Genomic DNA, 24,633 nt, shown 5'->3' on the forward strand with positions numbered 1-24,633 from the left:
ATTGAGACTGACTGCACAGGTGACTGTATCATGTAATCAATTCCCAACAGATCCCCAAACCTGTTGTTTTGGGGAGCACTGGTTATTCAACCTCCTCTTGTGTGCTAGTGAGGTGCGCCCTTATCGAGACATATATACTTCATTGCGCAACGGTATTCCGCGTCAAGAGTAGCTGATATACAAACTCACATCCCGTCACCAATGCAACCGTTCTGAGCTTGGAGGTCTACGCGCGACACGGTCGCAGGACGGAGCATAAATTAGGCTTCATGGACTGCAGCTGGGCGAGCAGTAGACGCTCTGGTAATCATGAGGACGAGGAGCGCTCCCTCTGTTCTGATGACGGTGAATGAAGGTGGGGTTTGAAGGACAACTGTTTTGAATCGCTATTATTGTTTACAATCAACAGAAACTAAGGATTATATATTTCAAGAGTGAGAAATGACAGTACTCCACCGCGGTAAAATACCGAGCATTCTTCCTCCACACTGGGAGAAAAACGGCATCTGAAAGTTTGATGGAATGCATTTTTAAGTGTGCCATTTAAGTGCCATCCATTGCATCCTATGAGCGGTGGGGTTCATTCGGTGCCTACCTGCGTGCGTATGCTGGTTTTTAACAGTGTGACGTGGACCATTAAGGCATCTATATCCAGCTTTATTGTTAGTTCAAGTAGCGTTAATCTAAAAGTTCCAACATCAATATGTAGGCTTCATTAGTGTGGGTCAAATAAACATATTAGGATGATAAGGGCTATATAAAAGTTCCAACATCAGTACTAAGTAGGCTTCATTAGTGTGGGTCAAATAAACTTATTAGGATGATAAGGGCTAATGATTTTCTGTAAGTGTAAATGTTTGTTGTTGTAATCTTATAATAAAAGCATATAAAGACACGCAGTAACGTTATTAAGACGACTAACATTAAAAGCAAGCAGCACGAGTATTTTCCAGATAAACCTACTTTGGTCAGCCTGCCCTTTCGGAGGGGCCTTTTCCCAGTTCACCAACGTGGGCTCGGAATTATCCGTACAGGCAGATATGAGCTTAATATTTATGACATCAGGGATCTTGGCCATGGGTTCATTCCAAACGAGATATATTCACACTACTCATGATGGAAGCATAACACATTCATCTAAAAAAATCATGAACTGACTTTGTCCCTGAGGATTGAATCACCTGTTGACAAACATGACCATAAAAAGAACTCGCCTTACCTCAATATCAATAACCACCCAAAATGCACGTTGAAATGAAGCCCAATTTTGGCACAGTAACAAATTAAGCCAACATGAAAAGGTTTGAAACCAACAACTGTATACAACTGTCAAAATGTTGTGAAAGTAGCGTATTTTAAAGAAAGCTGTGTGTGTGCGTGCGTGTGCGTGCGCGTGCGTGCGTGCATGCGTGCGTGCGTGTGTGTGTGCGTGTGTGTGTGTATTTTCTTCCCCTACAAGTTTCAGCTGGCAGTTATTGGACCATGTTCTGCGAAGACAAAGAGCAACAACTTTATTCAACAAGTCATGTAACGGACAAAAAGGTCAACATTCTCCTGCTGTGGGTACAAAATAGGATGGATTTACAACATGGATTATTTTCATTCCTTGACCCTTACGACTCAAAATCCTTTTGGCCTTCGCAGGTCAATAAATAACTAAGACCACTTTTCATATAGAAAAGAAAAATATAGATGTCATATGCATGAATGCTAATGGTACTCTAAACCCACATTCTGGACTGTAAACCTTGATTAAGAATGCCAGTACCTTGAGGGGGAAAAAACACCAGCATTAATTGGTTAATTTACTTGCTAGGACAAACTTGTAAAGGCAAAACCCTTCCTTTTTACATTTGTTCAGGACAGCAGACCATGTAAACTTGTAAAGCATATTGCATGTTCAGGTTTAAACTGACCCCACACACTTCTCAGATGGTATATGCTATTGTGAGAAAAAGCATGATGTATGCTACGTCATTTTCTTTATTTTTTTTTTTTCGTTCACCTGTTAGCACCAGGCATGTCAACATGCATGTTTGTGTCTAATCTAAAAACAAAATCACCAAAGACTTCTCACAGGAAAGAATCCTAAATCCAAATCAAATTCATTCATCAAAATTGCTGTTGCATGAAATGAAAAGGTAATTTATTAATGACACACAGTGACTCGCTGTCAGACAGCGACTCCCAACAGTGCAAGAACCTGTACTTTATACTTATTTTCAAACAGAGGTTGACAAATACAAGATTTTCTTTCTGTATTTCTCAACTAAAAGGGGGCCGAGCCTCAGCTCCAAAGCACTCCAGTGCAGTCCATTTCCAGACCACCTTTTCCTCCATTTAGCCAGGTCGGCTCACAGCCGTGAGGTTTCCTAGGATAGGATACGAGTCAGTGAATATATGGAACTTCCATTCAGAAATGAGCAAGAGTGTGTGGAGTTTTCTCGTACCTCCCAATGCACGCAAAAGCAGCCAGGAGAATGCCAAGATCTGAAGGCAGAGGAAGACGGTGCTATTTGTACCCCGCCTCACCTGGCAGCATTGCACAGCTGACGTCAGTTCAGGTTGATTGAGCAGGTAAGTGGGAACCATAGAGTTATAAGGCGCACCACAGACATCTACGTGAAACATCTTCTCTATATCCTCTGAGAATGGCCACTGGGAGCACTGTACTAATGCATTGTCAATGGAAGGTTGTTTGGTGTTTTGTCGTTGCCGTGTCTCTAGCTCAACCACAGCCTGTCTTTTGGCCAAGAGACACGGCAACGACAAAACACCAAACAACCTTCCATTGACAATGCATTAGTACGGCGCCCCCAGTGGCCATTCTCAGACGATACAGAGAAGATGTTTCACGCAGCTGTGTGAGTCCAGCCTAAGAAGAATAGAGAGGACACCAGATATCCCCACCCGTCCACTTGCATTGAGTTGCTCACCCAGCGCATGAGGCGTTTTCACCCCTTCTTCCGAGTAGTAAAACCGTGACGTAGTGGGGCCTTTGTGACGCATATTGCATCATAATTTGTGTTCATGGACGCGCTGGGGCTCCAATTCATGAACGAGCACTTCTGGTATGAACGCGTGTCAATACAAAGAAGCCTAGATGCGCGTTCATGTTTCTGGCCCCAACTGCAGTACCTCAAAACGGCCACCATGTCCATTGCGCTTCAGGGCTCCACCAGGGTTCTGGGCACAGATATAAAAAGCTAGATACCTCCCCCGCCGCTGCAGTTCATTGGCGCGCCTGGTCAAGGAGTCCTGGCAGAAATGGCGGAGTGTGGAAGACAGACTGTCACTCAAAAAAACTGCTGGCCAATCACAGCGCGTCTTTTCCGGGACTTTTCCCAGTCAATTCAAAGGAGCTTTATTGGCACGTTTACATGGCCAAAGCAAGTGTCAATACCAGACATGGCGTTGGATCCAGGATTTGGTCACATTCCCGTCTACATTCATTAGACAGATTAATGAATCATGTTACTTACCTGTGGAAAGTGATTCCCAGCGTTCTATTTTCCAATGTGCATCTGTTTGTACAACCCGGAGCTGTACATGAAACGACCATGTTTCTCTCTGGGAACTTAATTCACAAATCTCTGAGTGTTTGGTGACAGCTCCAGTTTTGTTTCCATCCAGTTCCTGATGTTGCGCGGCTCAGCGTTGCGTATGAGAAAACCCGCCCCATCTGCCTCTGATTGGCCGACCGAATTTCCGCTTCTGTGACGCACAGGGAAGAATTCCGTAATTCTTTTTATTTTTTTTGCCAGGAGTCTTGGACCAGCACCCCCCAGTCGGAAGAGGCGTCTACCTTTCTATGTCTGTGGTTCTGGGGGCTTGGTGGGAACGTAGCGGCCCTCAATAATGCAGCCCAACCGGGGGCAGGGTCCTCAGGGTTTTACTCTGCCTTCATGCCACTTTCTCTGCCTCCTCCTGGCGGCGTGCCCACCTGGCAGTGTTCCTCTTAGCGAGACGCCACAATATATATATATATATATATATATATATATACAGTATACAGTATGCATTCTCAGTTGGAATGGCACTTAACTGAATGCATGTGAGCGCGCATGCATGCTCGCAACTGGTGCGGCCCAGCTCAAGTCACCTTTTGACCACTCTGAGGCAACGCAGACACTTTCTGTATGTAAATGGGCGGACCCGGAGTATCTTTCTGGGAGTCTCCGGCCAATAGCATGTGTTCTCCTCCCCCCATACCCCTCTGCTCCTCTGCTCAGTGCAGAGAAGGCTGCTGCGTCATGACGTCAACGAATTCGGTGTGACACACCTCTGCAATCTGATTGGTTCTATGTGTTCTAGAGTTATGAACTCTGTGATCTATACATCTATACAGTTATGGACTATTCATTCTTTATATATTCTGAATTCTACATTCTTTATATATTCTGAATGAATATAGGTATAAAGAATGGAGGGCCAAATTATCATGTGAAGCTTGACCAATCCTCAAAGTATCCATTCATCAGACCGGGAGGGACACTACACACATATTCTGGACGTACAGGACAGATAAAACCTGTTCATTCTGAGCTGAAATGGCCATATGTAGACATGGGACTTTTTGAAAAAGCCTATTCATTCTGGACTGATATTCTGGACGTAAGGGACAGAAAAAAAACCTATATCATTCTGGACTGGAGTGACCATATATGGACATGAGGTGACATACATTTTGTTTTTGAAAAAACCTGTTCATTCTGGACTGAAATGACCATATATGGGCGTGGGACACACAAAGCCACTCATTGGAAGCGGTTTTCACCGCATCAAAAAATTAAACAGCACGCTATGCTTACACTTTTTCCTCCACAAAGTAGTCATTCTGCCAATTGATAAACCCTCTCCACACATTTCTGCGTTACCACTACTGTTGTGAATGTGTTGTATCCTATACTGGCTCACCTGCCAGTGAGGATCCCCCACCGGGAGGAGGTAGCGCCAACTCCTCCCATTCAGCATTCACATCTGTGTTGTTTTATGAGCTCCTACATCTGTCTTTGTCTGTGCATGTGGCACTTGTTAAAAACACTATTGCACTTAAAAAAATAAACGTATAAATTAAAATAAAATATAAGTAAAAGGGATAAAGTGCCAAGTGCTCTCAACTTATAATAAATAATAATAATAATCAACCCAAAACCGACAACGCCACCTTTGAGAGGTTTGGTCCACACTTGCTAAAGATTAAAGAGTGTTATAAGGCAAAACAGGTTCTTTAGGACAACGTTAAATTTAAAAGGCAATAACTTAAAACAGAGTCAGATGTCAAAAAGGTGAACAGAATTTTATTATCTAAAGTTTACATGGGCATCTAAAAAGCCAGAGTTAACAATAAAAACAACCTAAAAGGGCCCTCTAACTATAAAAGAAATAAAAGGATATAACAGATAAAACCAGTTGGAACGGGGGAGGGACAGCCAGGGATGGACGGCGCCACTTCAATACCACAGCACAGCTCCTCCAAGGCACCTGTGGAGGACAGAGAGAGCTGCCAGATCACTGTGAAAATGCAGCCAGGTCCAGCCTCACATCCACGGCAACCACTCTGGGACCACAAGTACTGTTGGAGGTTTTAAACCTACCGGCAAGCCTGGCGCGGCGTTGACTTCACGTCAGCACTTGTGGTCGTGGCTCTCTCCTCCGGTCCTCCACAGGGCCGATGTCTCTCCAGGTGGTCGCCGTCGTCTTTGTCCTGGCTATTTTCCTCTAGCCTGGTTAATAAACCAGCCCACACAACAACACCCCGTGGTGTAGTGTGGTCTGGAGCCTCACAATTGAGAATCCATTTCCACCAGCCACCAGAAAGGGTTAGCCAATCAGGGCTGTAGGCTGTGTGGACACAAAAACATTCCTCCCTCCCCCTCCCCTCTATGACATACATTAAACAGGTAGTTGTCTTTGATGTTTCATTGATTAGAGAGAACACAAACGAGGTCTTGACACTTGGATGGCCCAATCAATTACCTTATTGTACAACCCCTTTGAAGTTCTAAGGGAGCAATTAAGAGCTCACCAGGCTTTCAGAAATGGAATCTCTCCCTGCAACCCCAGACTCTCTTCCCAAAACGAAGTATGTGATAGAGGCTGGCACCGCCAGGCTAATTCTCCTCGCCTTCTCGTTCTCTGTGCTGGTCTCTGCCTCTCCGCGTCTCTGCCGTCGGCCTCCGTGCTAATGAGCTACAAACTTTATGAGGTTCCTGCTCCCTGGGGAAAACCCGCCCCCATGTCCAACATGGCTCTTGATTGACGTCTATCTAGACACCCGCTGCTGTTCATGAACTCATCTAGCGCCTATCCCACGTAACCTGACTGCGCCAGATGATAGCAGCAGTGCGTTTGCCTGGCTGCATACCGCCTCGCTACTAACATCTGGGATCGGTCCGGCAGACTCGATATAAGGGGCGGGCCATTTTTTTAATTTATCCAGCAGGTGATTGGATGGGGCCGTCTGTCTATCACAGTCTGGGAGTGCCAACTCCAACCACTCATATTGGCTTGTCTGCATGACGTTACACCCAGAATCCGCCTCCTGTGTTTCCACGTGGTCTGCAATCAGACTCTATTGGCTCAGAGCCGCTCAGAGCCCGCCCGTAGCTGCCGCTGATTGGTCCAGCCCGGGGCTTTACGAGCGTTATCAACTCCCCCAGAGGGAGCTCAGATGGTAAAGTAGTGCGGTAGCCTACGCACTACTGCCACCATCTGACGAAAGTCAGGTTATATCCCACGATGTCTCGTGAAATATTAAACGTGTCTAAAGTGCCGATCCTGTGATGTCGCGCGAAATATACTGTATATACAGGAAAGCTGGCGCTGGTTACCTTCGGTCCGGTGAATAAGGCTGGCACAGGTGAAGTCCACGATTCGTTTCCATCGCACGTCCACGTGCATGCAAAAGTGCCGCGTTCCATAGAAAACAAGGCTCTTCTCATCTTTACAGTCCATTTTCTCCCAAAAATACTTTTGAGGCCAAGGATGGCATGGCATCATCGCTAAAATAGCACAACCATGATAACATAGATCCTCCTTCCTGTTTACAATCTGAACTGGAACTAAGGGTGGGTGAATCGTGAAGGTCGTCAAGTGGGAATTGTGAGCTCGATCTACTTCCGGCCTTCAAAATAAGAGTGGCCACAAATGGATAAAATGGTCGGCACTTTGGACAATTAACACTTTCATGTCTGAGGCACAATATCAGTGTCCTGGGTGCCGTGGCAAAAAAATAACACACACACACACACACACACACACACACACACACACACACACACACACACACACACACACACACACACACACACACACACACACAAATTATAATAAATCAATACAAACCATGCACAGAAATAACCAAACCCAAATACATGCAGGTCAGATGATATAATATATCCAAATAAACACAGCAACCAATAAGCAAAAGAAAATAGCAAATAACACTACAAATACCCAAAAATAATCACAGCAAAATAAATAGGAAAATAATGTATTATATGCCTGCTCACATGCACGTATGTCTGGCGTGGGGGTAATGAAATTAACTCTTGAATGATATTTTTCACACCATGTTATTCGTCATGGCTGCCAGTTCCCATCTGATGTTGTGTGGGAGTCCTGACCGCTCCAGACCGGACTGAATAACTGCTAGCATACATACCGTCTTGAGACTAGGATTTAAGTCTAGGATGTACAGGTTATCAATGATTACAGAATTACGTACACATCCTTCAAAGAGGATGATACGATCTCCCACCATGCAACAGCTCATATTAGAAATAGATCTAGCATTCTGTGAACAGTGGCCTTTCCCCTTGGTCTCAACCTTCTTCCAGTTGAAGGTCTCTGGATTGAATTTCCACAGATCATTGATGATCGGTACATCTGTGATCGGATCACCGAAGGTCTCTTTCTCGCCTCTGCAACAAAATAAGTACAGTTCTCCATTGTAGGCAAAGGCTGAGTGATATAATACTACTGGAAAAGGCTGTGCAGTAGGCGTGCTCAGCCAGCAGTTGGTCTCTGTGTCAAACACACCAATTTTAATTGAATCTAAGTTCAATCGTCCCTCAAATACATATATCTTTGTCCCAATGATGGTGGAAGAATGAGAAAAATCAATACCTTGGATCATGTTTCTGGTGTTAATTAAAGACCAGACCATTGTGGTGGTGTCTAACTGGCACATGTTGTCAAGACTAGCATGAGAACAAGAATAGACATTAGAAATATAAGTGTCATATCCTCCACAGATATACATGACCTTCTCCAAGACACAGGCTGAATGCCAACAACACTCTCGAACAGTCCCAGAATGCTTGGGCTTGAACCATGTGTGTGCGTCCACATCAAATGCATAGAGTACATTGGAAAGGGGAAGGCCTCCCCAGAGGTAGACGGTATCTTGGATCAGCACAGCTGTGTGGCCATGGTGACTGAGGGGAACTTCAAGGGGACATTCCTCTAACCCAGTGTTCACTGGGGGTAACGTCGTCCAACGCAAAGACACCGTGTTGAAGATGTGCACAACGACTTCATCACTGCTTACCCGTTTCCCTTCAAAGCAGTAGACGTTGTGTCCCACACACACAGCAGGAGGAGGAACACTATGTTGTATTGGTACTCTGTTGAGGTGCACCGCCCACTGGAACATTCTGTACACCGGAAATGTTTAAGAACCAGCAACTCTGTAGATTCTAGATTATTAAAGTAAAATTGTATACGACACACACTAAAGAAGCTTGTTGGAGACTTCCTCTGCAGTAGAATTGAATATGATTGAACATTACCACTATATATATATATACTGTATATATAGCAGCACAAACATCACACAAATCTTGGCAAATGGGACCGTGGCGTCCAACAAACCCTGAGCCCCAGACATTTTGAACACATTTCTCTCCAGTTTTTGCCAGGCAACAAACTTTGAGCCACTTGTGCCAGGATGTAGGCCATATAGCAGATGGATAAGAGTCACAACTTGTAGATCATCTATTTCCGCTGTCAACTGTCGACCACAGCATAGGAAATGATCAGCGATCGCTAGATAAACCTGCCGCGGTCGCAGCCGTCTCTACAACGCCAGAAGCTCCCTTTCCACAGTGTGGCTGCAACGTCTGCTGAATGGACGCGTCGCCATGGGAACCAAAGACTTCAATAAAAGAGGTGGGACCCCGTCGCTGACGGCTGTTTGCTTAACGATTCTGACTGCTACGGTGATTACGTCATAGCAGCCGTACTCCTCCTGGTGTTGCCGTCCTGAAAATCGTCGAGCTTAAACTGCCTCCCTAAAGGATTCTAAGTAGGTTTATATATCAGAGATTCTCAAAGTGGGGTCCTTTCAATGGGGTCCTCATTAGAGCTGGTCCCTGATTGGGTTACCAGTTTAAACAAAGAAGGACACCGACATATATACCCAGCCAATCGTAGTACTTTCACGCTCTGCTGGAGATGAAATTCTGGGAAATTGTGAGTGTGTTTGCTGTTTTTGCATTTGTCAATGGGGTTACTTTATGGAGTAACTTTTAGCCAATGAAGAAGCAGCAAAAACTGCTTTTAGCCAATGAGGAAGCTGCACAAAGGTGATGGCTAAAACTTAGTCCATAAACTCGGACCAATAACAATAGGAGTTTCTTTATGGCCAACCACATTAACAAGCACTGTCGATTTGGTCAAGCCGCAACCGACCCCTCACTGTTGTGACTGCATGGCAGAATCTTGTAGGGAAGCGGGAGAGCAGACTTGTTGTCCCTGTAATAAGAGGAACATAAGAAAATCTACAAAGTAAATCGTTACCAAGACATTTCTTCACCAATGTGTTTCTAAAGGTGTGTAATAATATGTACTAAAAGGTTGAAATTCAACTCCCGGGGGAAACCTCATAAAAAAGCCTTTTATCATACCCCTTCATACCTGCTTTAGTCGATTTTCTTTTCATAGCTGCCCCTGTTGCTAGATTTCGCGGGCTCTCTCATAACTAACACAGTGGATTGTCCTTAGGCTAGTGCGGTTATTTCTTTAGCTTCAAAGTTAGTATTATTTTATTGGATTGTGTTTACACAACGTCCTGAGACCAACCGCACCGCTGTTTTGACCTCACATGCACCCTTACTTGTCAAACAGACGAGAAGATCCTCTGCTCCTCCCCTCCCTTTCTAGGCTCTCCTCTCCCTGCTCTGGTGCAGAGCAGAAGTAAGGGTGTGTGTGTGAGGTCAAAACAGCGGTTTGGTTGCTCTCATGACGTTGTGTAAACACAATCCAATAAAAAAATACTAACTTTGAAGCTAAAGAAATAACCGCACTAGCATAAGGACAATCAACTGTATTAGTTAGTTAAATCTAGCAAAAGGGGCAACTATGAAAAAAATCGACTAAAGCAGGTATGAAGGGGTATGATAAAAGTCAGATTTAACCCATATGTGTTTTGGTCTGAATTACTCCTTTAAAGGACAACTCCACCCTAAATCACTTCTAGGCTCATTTTCCTACTTATATTGATCCTAAAAGACTGTCCATGGGGTCTATTGGGCAGAAATGCCACTGTTGTCCAGTTTCCCCAGCAGAACCCAGCAGCTCTCATAGCATAGAGTGGAGCCTATAAGCCTATCAATATTACACTATTATTTGTAGTCAAAAGTGTTTTTATTTTTCATGAATGTGTTACTAGTTGTCATTACAAACACATCCATGTCATCGTTGTCCCACACAGCCCTCACACTCTGCTAAACAGATGCTATGCTTTTATCTGTTTTGCCAAGTCCCGGAAAAGAAGCCCTGTGATTGGCCAGTACAGTCACTTTGATTGGCAGTTGTACCGAATGCTCACCCCGGGAGGTGACGCGATGGACCAGAGCTACAGCAGCCCCTGCACCCGCCACGGACACCAGTCCACAACCTGCTGGCATGGCTTCACCTTAGCCCTAGAATGTCTGTGATCATTCATACTAACTAACCCTCATCATTAAAGTCGATGGGAGCCCAACTTGATTTGCCTGCTGTGGCGACCCCGAATGTCGCAGACTCGGGCGCCCTAGCTAAATCATTAGAGCATGCCCTGAGCTACATCTGTGCAAAATTTTGCACTTTTAGACTGATTAGCACGAGAAAAAAAACCCTAAGGCCTTCGACTAACATGAATACTCACCCATACGTGTATTGTTTTCTGAGGCCATTTCTAGCCCACAGAATGTTTTTTTGTGCAAAACAAATGCCTGCAATGGATTCAGCATCATGACAAACCCCTAGTTAGACCCCTCAGATCCTCCTTAAATACCCAGAAAAAAAAAACTTTTTCTGGGTATTTTCCTCCTGGGTGGATTTCTTGTGTTTCAGGCATTAAGGGGTTAATAATAAAAAATGCTCAATGGATATCACTGGTCATCATCTTGAATCCTTAAGAGGTGACCCCAAGCTACAAGAATCAGTTGAGAAAAAAACTTTTACAGGCGAATCCACGTTCAGCCAAAAATCACCATTTGGCTCCCGGACTATAAAAGGAGCTCTGCTCTCTACTCATTCACTCTCTGAATCTCTGTGTGAGAAGACCTGTGTGGAAGAGACCTGTGCGTGCTGGCGGTAAGAAGCGATATCACCACTCATTCCCTTCCCAATGTTATATGTGTTGAACATGACAGTGACACTGCGTTGTCCCTTTTCCCATAGGCAAGATATGGAGCACGATAACTAAATGATTCCCCATGGCCAAAGTGAGGAGGAGGAAAGAGAAGCCAGAGGAGAAGCGCTTCTTTATAATGGCCCAAAATGACTGAGTAAGAGAAAGCCACCTGAGCTGCTGGTTAACCAGGCCCGTTTCTGAATCCCACCGGACCTCCGGGTTTCTCCGCTGTTTCCGAAACCCACCGGAGCTCTGGGTTTCTCCGCTGTTTCCGAAACCCACCAGACCTCCGGGTTTCTCCGCTGTTTCCGAAACCCACCGGACCTCCGGGTTCCTTCGCTGTTTCCAAACGAGAGAGTGATTTCTACTGGTGATTCAGTCAGAGTGTATCAAAGGGTGCGCTCGTTTTATTGTCCACGACATTGCAAGCGGCGCGAAGGCCAGCGGACCTTGGTCCTGCTCTTCGCCCCCGAGCGCCGCAGGCGCGAGTGGCCGCGAAGAGCGGGCCGCGCGAGTTACGAAGCCGTGGTGAATGCAATCGTTATATTTACGCGGGCGTTTATCGCGGGCGTTTATCGTGGGCGTTTATCGTGGGCTTGCCCAGGCCTTACGGCCTGGGCAAGCCCACGATAAACGCCCGCGCAGTCCGGTGCGCATTTCCGAACGCACCCTTTGATACACTCGGACTGAAACTCGGACTGAAACACCAGAGGAAAACACCATCCCGTTTCCAAACCCCACCTGAGTACGAGGTCCTCCGCTGATGTCTCGCCTACGTGAGTCCCTGGCGCTCCGGCTCTCTACAGTAGGCCTACTCACGTGTGCCTGTGGAACCCCGCTACCCCAGCCCGGTAACAAACCAGCCCAGTGATTCCCCTTGAATACCCATGTTTGGCCTATTCTAAAATACTTACCTTTGGCTACGCTAAATTACTCACCTGAGGCCCTATTCTAAGTTAAAGCCCTATTCTAAGTTAAAGCCCTATTCTAAGATACTTACCGTTATACTCACCTTACCTGGCCTGGTCCTGGAAGAAGAAGAAACGTTGAAAGTCCTGAAAGAAGAAGAAAAGACATTATTTAATCCTTTGAAGAAAGTTGAATAACATTATAAAAGAAATGTGCTTACCTGCTGCTCCATTGCAACTCCTGCCCATGTAAACTCACGTATGTTAATAAACTCGCCTGTTGGCTTGCACAACTGTTTTGTATTGGCTTTGGGTCTTGACGACACAGTACATATTGTAGCTATATATGTGCCACAGTGCAAGTTTGTACCAATCGTGTTTGTGTACGTTCGACAAAGCCGGGTGCACCATGCACGGTGAATTTGTACTCTGTGTGTGGGGGCTCTCCCTAAGCAACCCTGAAACTGCCATTGTGTGCTCAACATGATCTATGATATTCTACCACATCCTTCCTCCTTCATTCCCCACTAACATACACACAACCAACACTTAAATGATGTTGATTTCCTACTACTACCACTGGGGTGCTTCGGCCTCAGGTGCTTGAAATTGATAACAGCAAAGATATTAACAGCAAAAAGCAGAGAATAAAGAATTGAGAAATATTATAGATAAGATTACTTTACTAGGATCAGATGAATTTGAGAAAAGATGATGTAAATTTCTTGAGTGGACTATAAATGTAATAATCCTTATAATTTACACAAAAAATCTGTATCCAGTTACAGTAATTGGGACATAGTTCAAAACAAAACATCAGAATTGCACTATAAATGTCTGCTGATACCGTGATGATTATAGCAGGGGTCAGTCAGCAACCTTTTTGAAATGAAATGCCATGTTTTTATTTTCTAGATAGTCAGTGTGACATATTAACATACATTTTAATGACTCATAAAACATTCTGACATACTTTGTTTGATTGGCAGGACATTGTTATAACGATCATTGGACACAAGCAATAATCCACCTATCTAATCTCACTGACTCCCTCCCCAGAGTTCAGAGTTTTAATGAATGTAGAATAATGTGCAGGATGTAATTTTCGGCACATTAGAGGTGACTTAATTTCGATTTGACTGACCACGACACCACGTTTAAAAGATATATTTGATTCTAAAATAAAACACCTCTCTCACACTTCTGCCTGTGTACCAGTGATCACCAATGTTGTGCCTATATGTGCCTAGCCCTGTATATTGTATATCTCTGCTGTGCTGTCGGGCCGAAACCTCCTAACTCCAGTCCAAAATGTTAATTATTCTGGAAAATGACCTCAAGTGGAGTTAGGAGGTTTTGACCGAAGGGTTATACCTTTCATTGGTTCAATATTATTTTTTTGAACAGAAAGGGCCAATTGGGTGGAGTTAGCTGGTTTGGCAGAAAGTGTGAAGTTAGGAGGTTTTGTCCCAAGCACTTTTTACTACTTTCCATTGGTTCAATATTATTTTAACCAACACACAGATGTAAATGGTGTTCAATAGCCCTGATTTATGCCAAAAAAAATCTAAAACCTAAAAAAAAAATAGGTTTTGGCCAGACAGTGATGATACTATTTAAATCCTAGTGAGAAAAGAGAAATGCTACTAAATAGTTTGTAAAGCATTTCTCTTCAATAGAATTTAAATAGTATCTCCAAAAAAGCCTCACCAGAACAAAACCTAAACCAATGGACGAGCACGCCGGTCAGTGACGTCACCACGTGACCCGGAAGACCCCACCATGGAGCAGCAGAACGGAACCTCCCACTCACACACTCACATGTCTTCTACAAGCACGTCAACACACTAAAATCCTACCGATGACAACAACAACAACAACCGATCACTGATCGATCTATCGACGGATCGATCGATCGATCATGACGTCGTTAGGGAGCGTGCGGTGTGTACTTCTCTGTACCGCGGTGTGTCTCCACCGGCTGGCAGCCCGCAGGACCATGACCTCTGTGTTTAAAGGTACAGTAGAGATTTATTCATTCATTTATTTAGTTAAAATAAGTGTTAAACAGCTCTATATTGTGATAGTAATCATTGCTATAGAGTGTTTGTTCAGTAACAGTGTTAAATAGCTCTATATTGTGATAGTAATCATTGCTATAGAGTGTTTGTTCAGTAACAGTGTTAAATAGCTCTATATTGTGATAGTAATCATTGCTATAGAGTGGTTGTTCAGTAACAGTGTTAAATAGCTCTATAGTGTGACAGTAATCATTGCTATAGAGAGTTTGTTCAGTAACAGTGTTAAATAGCTCTATAGTGTGACAGTAATCATTGCTATAGAGAGTTTGTTCAGTAACAGTGTTAAATAGCTCTATATTGTGACAGTAATCATTGCTATAGAGAGTGTGTTCAGTAACAGTGTTAAATAGCTCTATATTGTGACAGTAATCATTGCTATAGAGTTTGTTCAGTAACAGTGTTAAATAGCTCTATAGTGTGACAGTAATCATTGCTATAGAGAGTTTGTTCAGTAACAGGGGCCCCTGTCCCTACAGCGCTATTAAACAGAACATTTACATTTTAGCAGATGTACAAACTCAATGGGCCTGGTGCCACACTGTGAGCTTTTACATCTGCTATTCTTTTTATTTATTTATTTTTTAAACACAAACAAAAAAATCAGACGGGACGGGATCCACGGCCAAATACATTTGGGGATCCTCGATACAAAATAGAAAACAATGTTTGAGAAGCAGTGCAGTGGTTCTCAACCTGTGGGTCGGAACCAAATTATTTTGGGGGGTCCCCAGATTAATGTGCAACATTGTTTTCTCTCAATAGTAAATAAACCAACATAAACTTTAAGTGTATAGACTTAAGGGTATCTGCACATTTCTAAAGTGACAATTTATGGACTTTTTAATACTGACAATTGCCAAATTAAACATTTGCCAAATATTAGAGGTAGAAATTGTGAAAATAACCGATTTACATGAGCATGTAGATCTGCTATTTTCACAATAGAACTGTGTTATACAACATGTAATGCCTCAACTCTTAGTGCTCGTCAGGGTGGGGGGTCCACAGTTAAAATATGATTATTTTGAGGGTCACGGTCTGAAAAGGTTGATAAGCAATGACTTACACCTTCCTGGTACCTCTACCTCCCCATGCACCACAGAGTCTCCAGGCCTGGTCCTAGAGTCTGTGTCCACAGACATCTACCAGAACCTAACCCTAACCCTGTACCTCCCCATGCACCACAGAGTCTCCAGGCCTGGTCCTAGAGTTCATGTCCACAGACATCTACCAGAACCTAACCCTAACCCTGTACCTCCCCATGCACCACAGAGTCTCCAGGCCTGGTCCTAGAGTCCATGTCCACAGACATCTACCAGAACCTAACCCTAACCCTGTACCTCCATCACCACAGAGTCTCCAGGCCTGGTCCTAGAGTCCGTCTCCACAGACATCTACCAGAACCTGGCCCTGGAGGACTGGATCCACGACCACATGGACCTCCAGAGAAACCCCCATGTGCTGCTGCTGTGGAGGAACTCCCCCTGTGTGGTGGTGGGACGCCACCAGAACCCCTGGCAGGAGTGTGACCTGAAGGTAGGCACCGTCCCTGTGAGGTGGTGGTGGGCAGTGGGTAGTGGGCACCAGAAACCCTGGTTCCCCTGTATGGCAGTGGGCAGTGGGCATCACAACCCCTGGTTCTCTGTGTGGTGGTGGTGGGCACTCAGCATTGGGCATCAGAACCCCTGGCAGAAGTGTGACCTGAAGGCAGGGGGGGCTGCAGCTGGCCGTAAGCAACTCAGAGCTGTGGTTCCCATTGATTGATTGAATGATTGAACACCTTCATACTTTAATAACTATATTATTAGGAGGTGTGTTGTTAAACAATAACAGGTAATAGTCAAATATTATACCAGGGGTTGACACTAAGGTCTCAGAGGCACTTGCCCATTGGGCAAGTACAGGTCATGTTCTACTTTCCCGAAGGTAATGCCCACTTGCCCGAAAAGTAAATCGCCCATAAAATGATAGGTACGATTTTAATTACCGGTACCGCTCAATTTAACACTTATTTCTTTACTTTCTGGGGCTGTGCGATAAAATCATCATACCTCAATACCTCCAAATCCAAATACCAAATACTTTAGCTATGATTGAATATGTCTATGGTTTCACACTTGTTATTTCATATTTTTAAATGTAGCAACAGTAAAAACGGCACATTATAGGTAAATAGTGCTCTTATTTTACATTCCACAGACCAGAAGACACAGCGCACTGGCCACGCTCAGGTGTTTAGACAGATATCTTGTGTTGTGTTTATCTCAAATGAGCACTTGCCCTGTCGGGCAACCTAAAAGCCAACTTCACCTGCCCTGACGTTTTATTTACCTGCCGGGGGCAGGTGGGCAAGCCTTAGTGTCAATGCCTGATTATACTATAGTATAAAGGAGAACACAAAAAGCTCCCGGTTAGCAGGTTCTGAGGATATGAACAGGTTAAACTGTTCATCTCTCCCTAGGCCTAGAACATATTACTTCAGTTTTAGCGTCGCTACACTGGCTCCCGGTTGTGCAATCTCCACGATACGATCACCTAAAGGTTGTGAGAAGCGCTCAGGTTCATCTCTCCCTACCTAAAGGTTGTGAGGAGCGCCGAGGTTCCTATGGCCAGGCGGAGGAGTGGAGGAGGGACGGTGTTCCATGACCTGGGCAACCTCAACCTGACCTTCTTCACGTCCAGGAAGCAGTACGACAGACACAGGAACCTGAGGCTGCTGACCAGCGCTCTGAAGGAGCTCCGTCCTGCGCTGGACGTCCACAGCACCGAGCGCTTCGACGTGCTGCTCAACGGACACTTCAAGATCTCCGGTACGCCTCGTCCATGCCTGTGTTTTTATCAACCCAGGCCGATTCCACATAATGACTTTCTTTTGTTTTCGGAGACCAACCAGAAGAAATTATTTGAGTTAAAAATATATTTTCTTCAGAAATGGCAGATCTACAGCTACTTATTCGTAGCTTGTAGATATGCTATTTTTACAGACGCTTTCCCGGTTTTAATGGGTTGAATGTCATAAAGCGTCATTACCACTAGGCACGATAACTATAATGATAACTATGAGGAGGATAACTAAAGTTTTGTCTCATCAGGTACAGCAGCTACGCTGGGTTGTGTCCTATAACAGTGGATTTCAACCTTTTCAGGCTGCGACCCCCAAAATAAATATATTTTAACTGTGGACCTTACGAGCACCAAGAGTTGAGGAATTATAGTTTGTATAACTATTGTGAAAACAGCAGATTTACATGCTCACAACGCGAGGCGTTGTGAGCATGTAAATCTGCTATTTTCAAACTTTCTGCCTCTAATATTTGACAATTTGGCCAATGTTTAATTTTTCAGGGTAGTTTTAGAGGTATTTTAAAGTGTCACGTTAGACATGTGCATAAATCCCTCTATACACTATGTTGGTTTGTTTACTGTTGAGTGAGAAAACAGTGTTGCACATTTAAGTCAATCATCTGGGGAGTGGGACCCCCCAAAATAATTTGGGGACCACCCAGGTTGAGAACCGCTGTCCTATAAGTGTTGTTTTGTCTCATCAGGTACAGCAGCTAAGCTGGGTCGTAGTGTGTCCTATAAGTCTTTTATCTTTCCTTAGAAAGGATCACATACACGGTCAAGAACAAACAAGAGCTATTTGAGAAAATATGGGGACATTTTATCCAGTATGTCAAGGGCAATGATCTCTCGTATTTAATGGAGGAACCAGGTGTGGGGTAGCTGCATTCCCTCTGCGGTCGTTTGTCCGGCCCTGTGGAGTGGGACTCTGGGTGTAAATAGTGTAAATAGTATATGTGCTCTTTGAATTATTTAATACTCTTATGTGTCGTTTGACAAGTAAGGGTGCCTGTGAGGTCAAAACAGCGGTTTGGTTGGTCTCAGGACGTTGTGTAAAAACAATCCAATAAAAAAATACTAACTTTGAAGCTGAAGAAATAACCGCACTAGTATAAAGGCTATACACTCTGTTAGTTATGAGAGGGCCCGCAAAATCTAGCAACAGGGGCAGCCGAAATCTAGCAAAAGATCGACTAAAGCAGGTATAAAGGGGTATGATAAAAGACAGATTTAAGCCCTATATGTGTTTTGATCTGGATGACTCCTTTAAGTGTTGTTTTAGCTTCATCAGGAACAGTAGCTAAGCAGGGTCGTAGTGTGTCCTATAAGTGTTGTTTTGTCTCATCAGGAGCACCAGCTAAGCTGGGTCATAGTGTGTCCTATAAGTGTTGTTTTATCTTCATCAGGTACAGCAGCTAAGCTGGGTCGTAGTGTGTCCTATAAGTGTTGTTTTATCTTCATCAGGTACAGCAGCTAAGCTGGGTCGTAGTGTGTCCTATAAGTGTTGTTTTATCTTCATCAGGTACAGCAGCTAAGCTGGGTCGTAGTGTGTCCTATAAGTGTTGTTTTGTCTCATCAGGTACAGCAGCTAAGCTGGGTCGTAGTGTGTCCTATAAGTGTTGTTTTGTCTCATCAGGTACAGCAGCTAAGCTGGGCCGGACCGTGTCCTACCACCACTGCACGGTGCTGTGCAGTGCGGACCGGGCTCTGCTGTCGGCGGTCCTCCGGCCCACCTGTCAGGGCATCCGGAGCAACGCCACGCCCAGCGTCCCCTCCCCCGTCAGGAACCTGCAGGATGAAGACCCGACACTGGACTGCCGGACCGTCATGAGCGCAGTGGCGGCGCAGTACAACACAGGTAGGTAACATCAGTAGGTCCCTACATCCCCACATGATTAGCCTAACACGATTCTACAAAATCAAACCTTTTCATGTCAAGGATCCCCCAAAATTATATGTATTTGGCCACGGACCCCCATCCCAAAATATGATGTTCCAGGGACCCCCAAAAGCAAAGATTTTAGTAAAACATCTTTTCTTTAAAAAAGTGCAGCGCTACGGGCTTGTATTATCTGCTATTTTTGAATAGCTAAAGTATAAAATATCTATCAAGTGCAGCAGACGCGTTCCAGGACTTAATAGGTTGATGTAATGTGCAGCATGGTTTTCTCTCTCAGCAGTAAACAAACTAACATACAGTATAAGTATACACGGTGTAGATCTGCTAAATGTAATGCCTACAAAAAGTGCTTTGAGAGAGACATGACACTGGGGCAGCTGGGACAGTGGAAGCCTTTTTATTCAGGTGCTGCTATAACCAGAATGACTGACGTCTCCATCATGAGGAAGAGGTCAGAACATCATTCTTGTTAACGCAGCACCTGAGTAAAAAGACTTCAACTGTCTGAGCTGCCTCAGTGTCATCTCTGTCCTACAACGGGAGAGTGTTTTTTGCAGGTCGTTCAGTCCGAGTGTATCAAAAAAGCAACTGGGTTTAAGGCAGCGGAAGCTTGTGATTGGCTGTGCGGAGGTGCCAAAAGTCGGGGGGACCTTAACCCTAACCTCAGTAAAACTAACACTGGTGAATGCTAACCTTCAGACGCTGGTGAATGCTAACCTGGTGAAATGCTAACCTGCCGATGCTGGTGAAAGTTAACTGGTGAATGTTAAATTGGTCGGACCAACGCTGCTTAACCCAGTTTCTTTTTTGATACACTCGGACTGAAAGACCTGCAAAAAATACTCTCCCCTCCTACAACTATACAGGATATGCACATGACATCATCATCATACCCGGAAGTTATGCAGGAACTCCTACTGAGTGGCAAAAAAATACTTTTTGGCCTTGACAGAACATACAGACAGAACATCCAAACAGAAAAGTCTGATAGTAGTAGTAATCTTCCCTCCCCTCTCCTCTCCTCTCAGAGTTTTCTTGCAGTGTACCGGTGCAACGGGTGGATCCCAGTGACGAGGGCTCGTTTCCTGGCATCACCCGGCTGGCCAATGAGCTGCGCTCGTGGGAGTGGACGTTCGGACGCACGCCCAAGTTCACCGTCCACGCCCCCCTGCATCTCCCCTCCACCAATCACAGCCCGACGGCGTCCTCCTCCTCCACCAATGACAGCCTGGCGCCGTCCGCCTCCATGGAGGTGAAGAACGGCCTCATAGAAAGCTGCCAGATCTGGGTGCCGCCCCATTGGCTGCCGGCGGAGGCGTGCGACGAGTTCTCCTCGCTGCTGATTGGCTGCAGGTTCTGTTCGGGGGCGGTGGCGGCGGTCGCCGCGGCGATGTCGAGAGCGAGCGCGCCGGCGCACGGGGACGAGAACAGGGCGAGACTTAACGAGCTGTGCCACAGTGTGGCCTCTCTGATGGGCGAGGCTTAACAACACACACGTACTGTTGGGTGGGGATGTTGGAATTAACGGAATCGGAATTTACAAAGTACGTTACAAAGATCAAAAAGCAGAGATTAACCGGGTGCTCAAGGGAGAATAAAATCTTATAGTAAAAAAGTGTGTAAATGGTGCTACGAGGATCGGTGGGATTAAAACTTTGTAGAAAAAGGAGATGAGATCCGAGCACTCGAGGAGTTTAAAATAAAACAAAGTTTATTGTCTAAAAACCAACATGTTTCGACCTTGCGGTCTTCATCAGGGCAAAGAACTGGAGCACCAGACATACAGATCCATTAAATAGTGGCTATTCACGTGATGTTACTAATACACAGGCAATTAATGACCATTGTAATCAAGGCAACACCCAAATTAAGCAAGTGTGTGTGTGCATGCACACTGATTGTGTAGCCTGCACACCTACATACCTACAGCAGCCTACTGAGCAAGATAGAATGAGCCTGCACTGCAAAAGCAGGAGAAATACTCAAAATCTTAATTATATAACAAATAACCAAAATAAACAAAGAAAATACATGCCAACAATAATAAACAAATAAATCAAAAAGAAAAAGCAAACAAAGAAATAAACATTGTGTATCATATCAAATAAGAAAGAAACCCAAACATACTATAGATAACACATGAAGTCTATGTCCTCATTTAAACCAGGAGGGGTTAGAGCGTCTAAGGAATGTATCCAGAAAGTTTCACGTTGATTCAGTTTTTTGAGACGGTCTCCACCTCTGGTGAGGGGTTTGACGTGTTCAATACCTGTAATGCGTAAAAGGGAATCGTTACTATTGTGGACAGTCCTGAAATGTCTAGCTATGGGGTAGTCCAAGTTATTAATGCGTATAGCGTATTTATGTTCAGCCAGTCTATCTCTGAGCCGGCGTTTCGTTCTTCCAACATAACATATATCTGGGCAGGTACATGTGAGTCTATAGATTACATGTGTAGTATTGCAATTTATAAAATCGTTTATCTTGTATACCTTCTGGGTTTTGAGGTCTGTAAAAGTTTTAGTTTGTTGTACATTAGAACAGTGAGGGCTGTTCATGCATTTAAAAGACCCAATGGGTCTTTTGAGCCAGGTTTCCTTTCTAGTGGGGAGCAGATGGTTATGTACCAACTTGTCACGTAAAGTAGGGGCTCTTCTAAAGGAAACCTGTGGCGGCTCAGGGAATACTGATCTTAAAGTGGGGTCACTTTCAATTATCGCCCAGTTATTTTTAATGATGTGACCAACCTGGTTAGCAACCGTGCTATATTGTGTGACAAAAAAGGGCCGCGGACTGGAAGAGTTTGCGCGTTTCTTTTTTATTAGCAAGTCTGAGCGCTTAATGCTCTTAGTCTTGTTAAGTGCGCGTGAAACAACACCTTTATTATACCCTCTTTCACAAAAGCGGTTGGTCATATCAGAGGCCTGGGTCTCAAAAACTTCCTCGCTGTCACATGGTGAGGTCAAGAAAATCAATGCTGGATTGAGAATATTCAATTGTGAGTTTGATATTACGATTCAAAGAATTTAAATATTTATGAAAACTCAATAATTGTGTCTCAGAACCATTAAATATGAGTAATAAGTCGTCAATATAACGGCCATACCATGTAATGCACTTAAAGAACGGATTCAGTGGGTTCAGTACAAATCTGTTTTCCCAATACCCCAAATATAGGCATGCATAGTTAGGAGAAAAACACGAGCCCATAGGGACACCAATACATTGTTTGTAAATCTCATCCGTAAACATGAATACATTATTGTTGATAATCCAATTCGTAAGTTCAATAATGAACTGAGTGGGTGGCAAACTGTTTCTGTCTGAGAGAAAAAATTCCATAGCCTCTAAACCATCATTATGATCTATGTTGGTATATAGAGATTCTACATCCATAGTAACCAAGAACTGAGAATGTACATTGTTAAGCATAGCTAATCTGTTTAGTACATCTGTGGTATCCTCAATAAAAGATGGAAGCTTATGGACAAAAGGTTTAATATGAAAATCAATAAGTTTAGAAGCCTGTTCAGTTAGAGTACCTATACCAGAAATAATGGGACGACCTGGGGGGTTATCAAAAGGCTCTTTATGGATTTTGGGAAGTAAGTAAAATGAAGCTAACATGGGGTGTTCCACCATCAAATATTTGAACTCATTTTCAGAAATCCATTCAGCCTCCTTAGCTCTAACCAACAAATCATGGAATTGGATTTGCATTGTAGGCTGTTGAAGACAGTTTTAGGAAATGTGTTTATGGACTAAATGCAATGTTTATTTATAGCACTGTCACTTTAAGACATCCTGACATTGACCATTGTCATAGGTGTCTTCCCTAGTTAAGTGATTGAATAAGTGATTTGGGGGACAACCCATGGAAGTGCTTATCAGACAGACAGACACACCTGCATTCAGATTAGGATTGTATCAGTTTGTTGAACCAGATGCCAACACATTGTTCCACCTCCCCTTTCCCCTGCTTTTAGTATTGTTAAACGTATAGGAAATAAAATTGATTTTAATCTTTTGCTACACAAAGAAGTTGTCCGACTCTGCTGTATTCGCACCACAAGTTCTGGTGCCGAAACCCGGGAGGGAGAAATCCACAAAGGAATTGATCTACAAGATCTATGCTTGAAGAAGATATTGTAGTGCTTGAAGAAGACGCGAATACACAGACAACAGAAACGATGGCGACGGACCTACAAAGAAGCAAAAGACAAAGGGGAGCCGTGAGAAGTTCAACTACAAGGTTGACAACGAAGATCGATCAGGAGATCGCAAAGGAACGGCCTGATGGAGATGTATTGGAGGAGTATTTGGAACTCTTGTTGGCAAGAGAACGAACTCTAATAGACTTTGATAGGGAAATTGAAGCTGAAACGGAGCTGGATCAATTGGAGGATGAAGTGAATACGGCATTGGAATATCTGGATTCAATCTGCGAAAGAAAAACGAGGATAAGACGCATTCTGAGGAGGAGTGCGGAGGCCGGAGATAACGCATCTAATGCGGCCTCAGAGAACACAATGAGAAGACAACAGTCTGTGAAGTTGCCTAAACTGATCATGGAGAAGTTTACTGGAGATGTGAGTAAATGGCAAAGCTTTTGGAGTCAATTCGAAACTGCAATTGATAAGAACACAAGTCTGAGTAAGTCTGATAAATTCACATATTTGAAGTCATTCTTAAGTGGCACGGCTGCTAATGTGGTCGCGGGATTGGCTTTATCAGATCAAAATTATGACAATGCCATTAAAATGCTTGCCAGTCGCTTTGGGCGCAAAGATTTAATAATCAATGCCCACATGAATAAATTGTTAAATCTAACTCCAGTTAAAAGGGCCACAGATGTTATTGCTTTACGCAAACTATATGATGACATTGAGATACAAGTAAGAAGCCTAGACTCAATGGGAGTTGTATCCAATACTTATGGAAATCTATTATGCCCAATCTTAATGAAAATGATACCGGAGGAAATAGCCCTAGCGTTCACGCGTCAAACTGGCCGTGATGAAGACGAGGGTGAAGAAACGGACACTACGTGCAGTGTAAAAAGCCTGATGTCCTTTGTGCAAAAAGAAGTGGAGAGCCGTGAAAGAACGGCCAATCTTGTGCAAAAGACCCATGACCCCCCAGAGAGAGAACAAAACAGGGATCGCTCCTGGGAGAAAAGAACAGAAAAAAGGAAAACCTACAGTGGCGCATCATCCACCGCTGCATTTCATGCTGCGAGCCACGGAGATGACCCAAGGTGTGTATTCTGTAATGGAA

At 44.1% G+C, this 24,633-nt stretch overlaps 1 protein-coding gene across 1 annotated transcript; it reads left to right on the forward strand.

Moving 5' to 3' along the window:
- Positions 1–14,452: 14,452 nt before the first annotated feature.
- lipt1 (lipoyltransferase 1) lies at positions 14,453–20,842 on the forward strand (the record flags this gene model as incomplete). Its single annotated transcript, XM_080720140.1, has 5 exons — positions 14,453–14,549; positions 15,967–16,148; positions 17,194–17,422; positions 19,093–19,314; positions 20,385–20,842. 5 exons carry the CDS (start codon positions 14,453–14,455, stop codon positions 20,840–20,842), a joined length of 1,188 nt encoding a protein of 395 aa, XP_080576266.1.
- Between the last annotated feature and the right edge of the window lie 3,791 nt (positions 20,843–24,633).

This window comes from Nannobrachium achirus, assembly GCF_963921795.1.
Source record: "Nannobrachium achirus genome assembly, chromosome: 24".
In the NCBI taxonomy this organism is placed as follows: Eukaryota; Metazoa; Chordata; class Actinopteri; order Myctophiformes; family Myctophidae; genus Nannobrachium; species Nannobrachium achirus.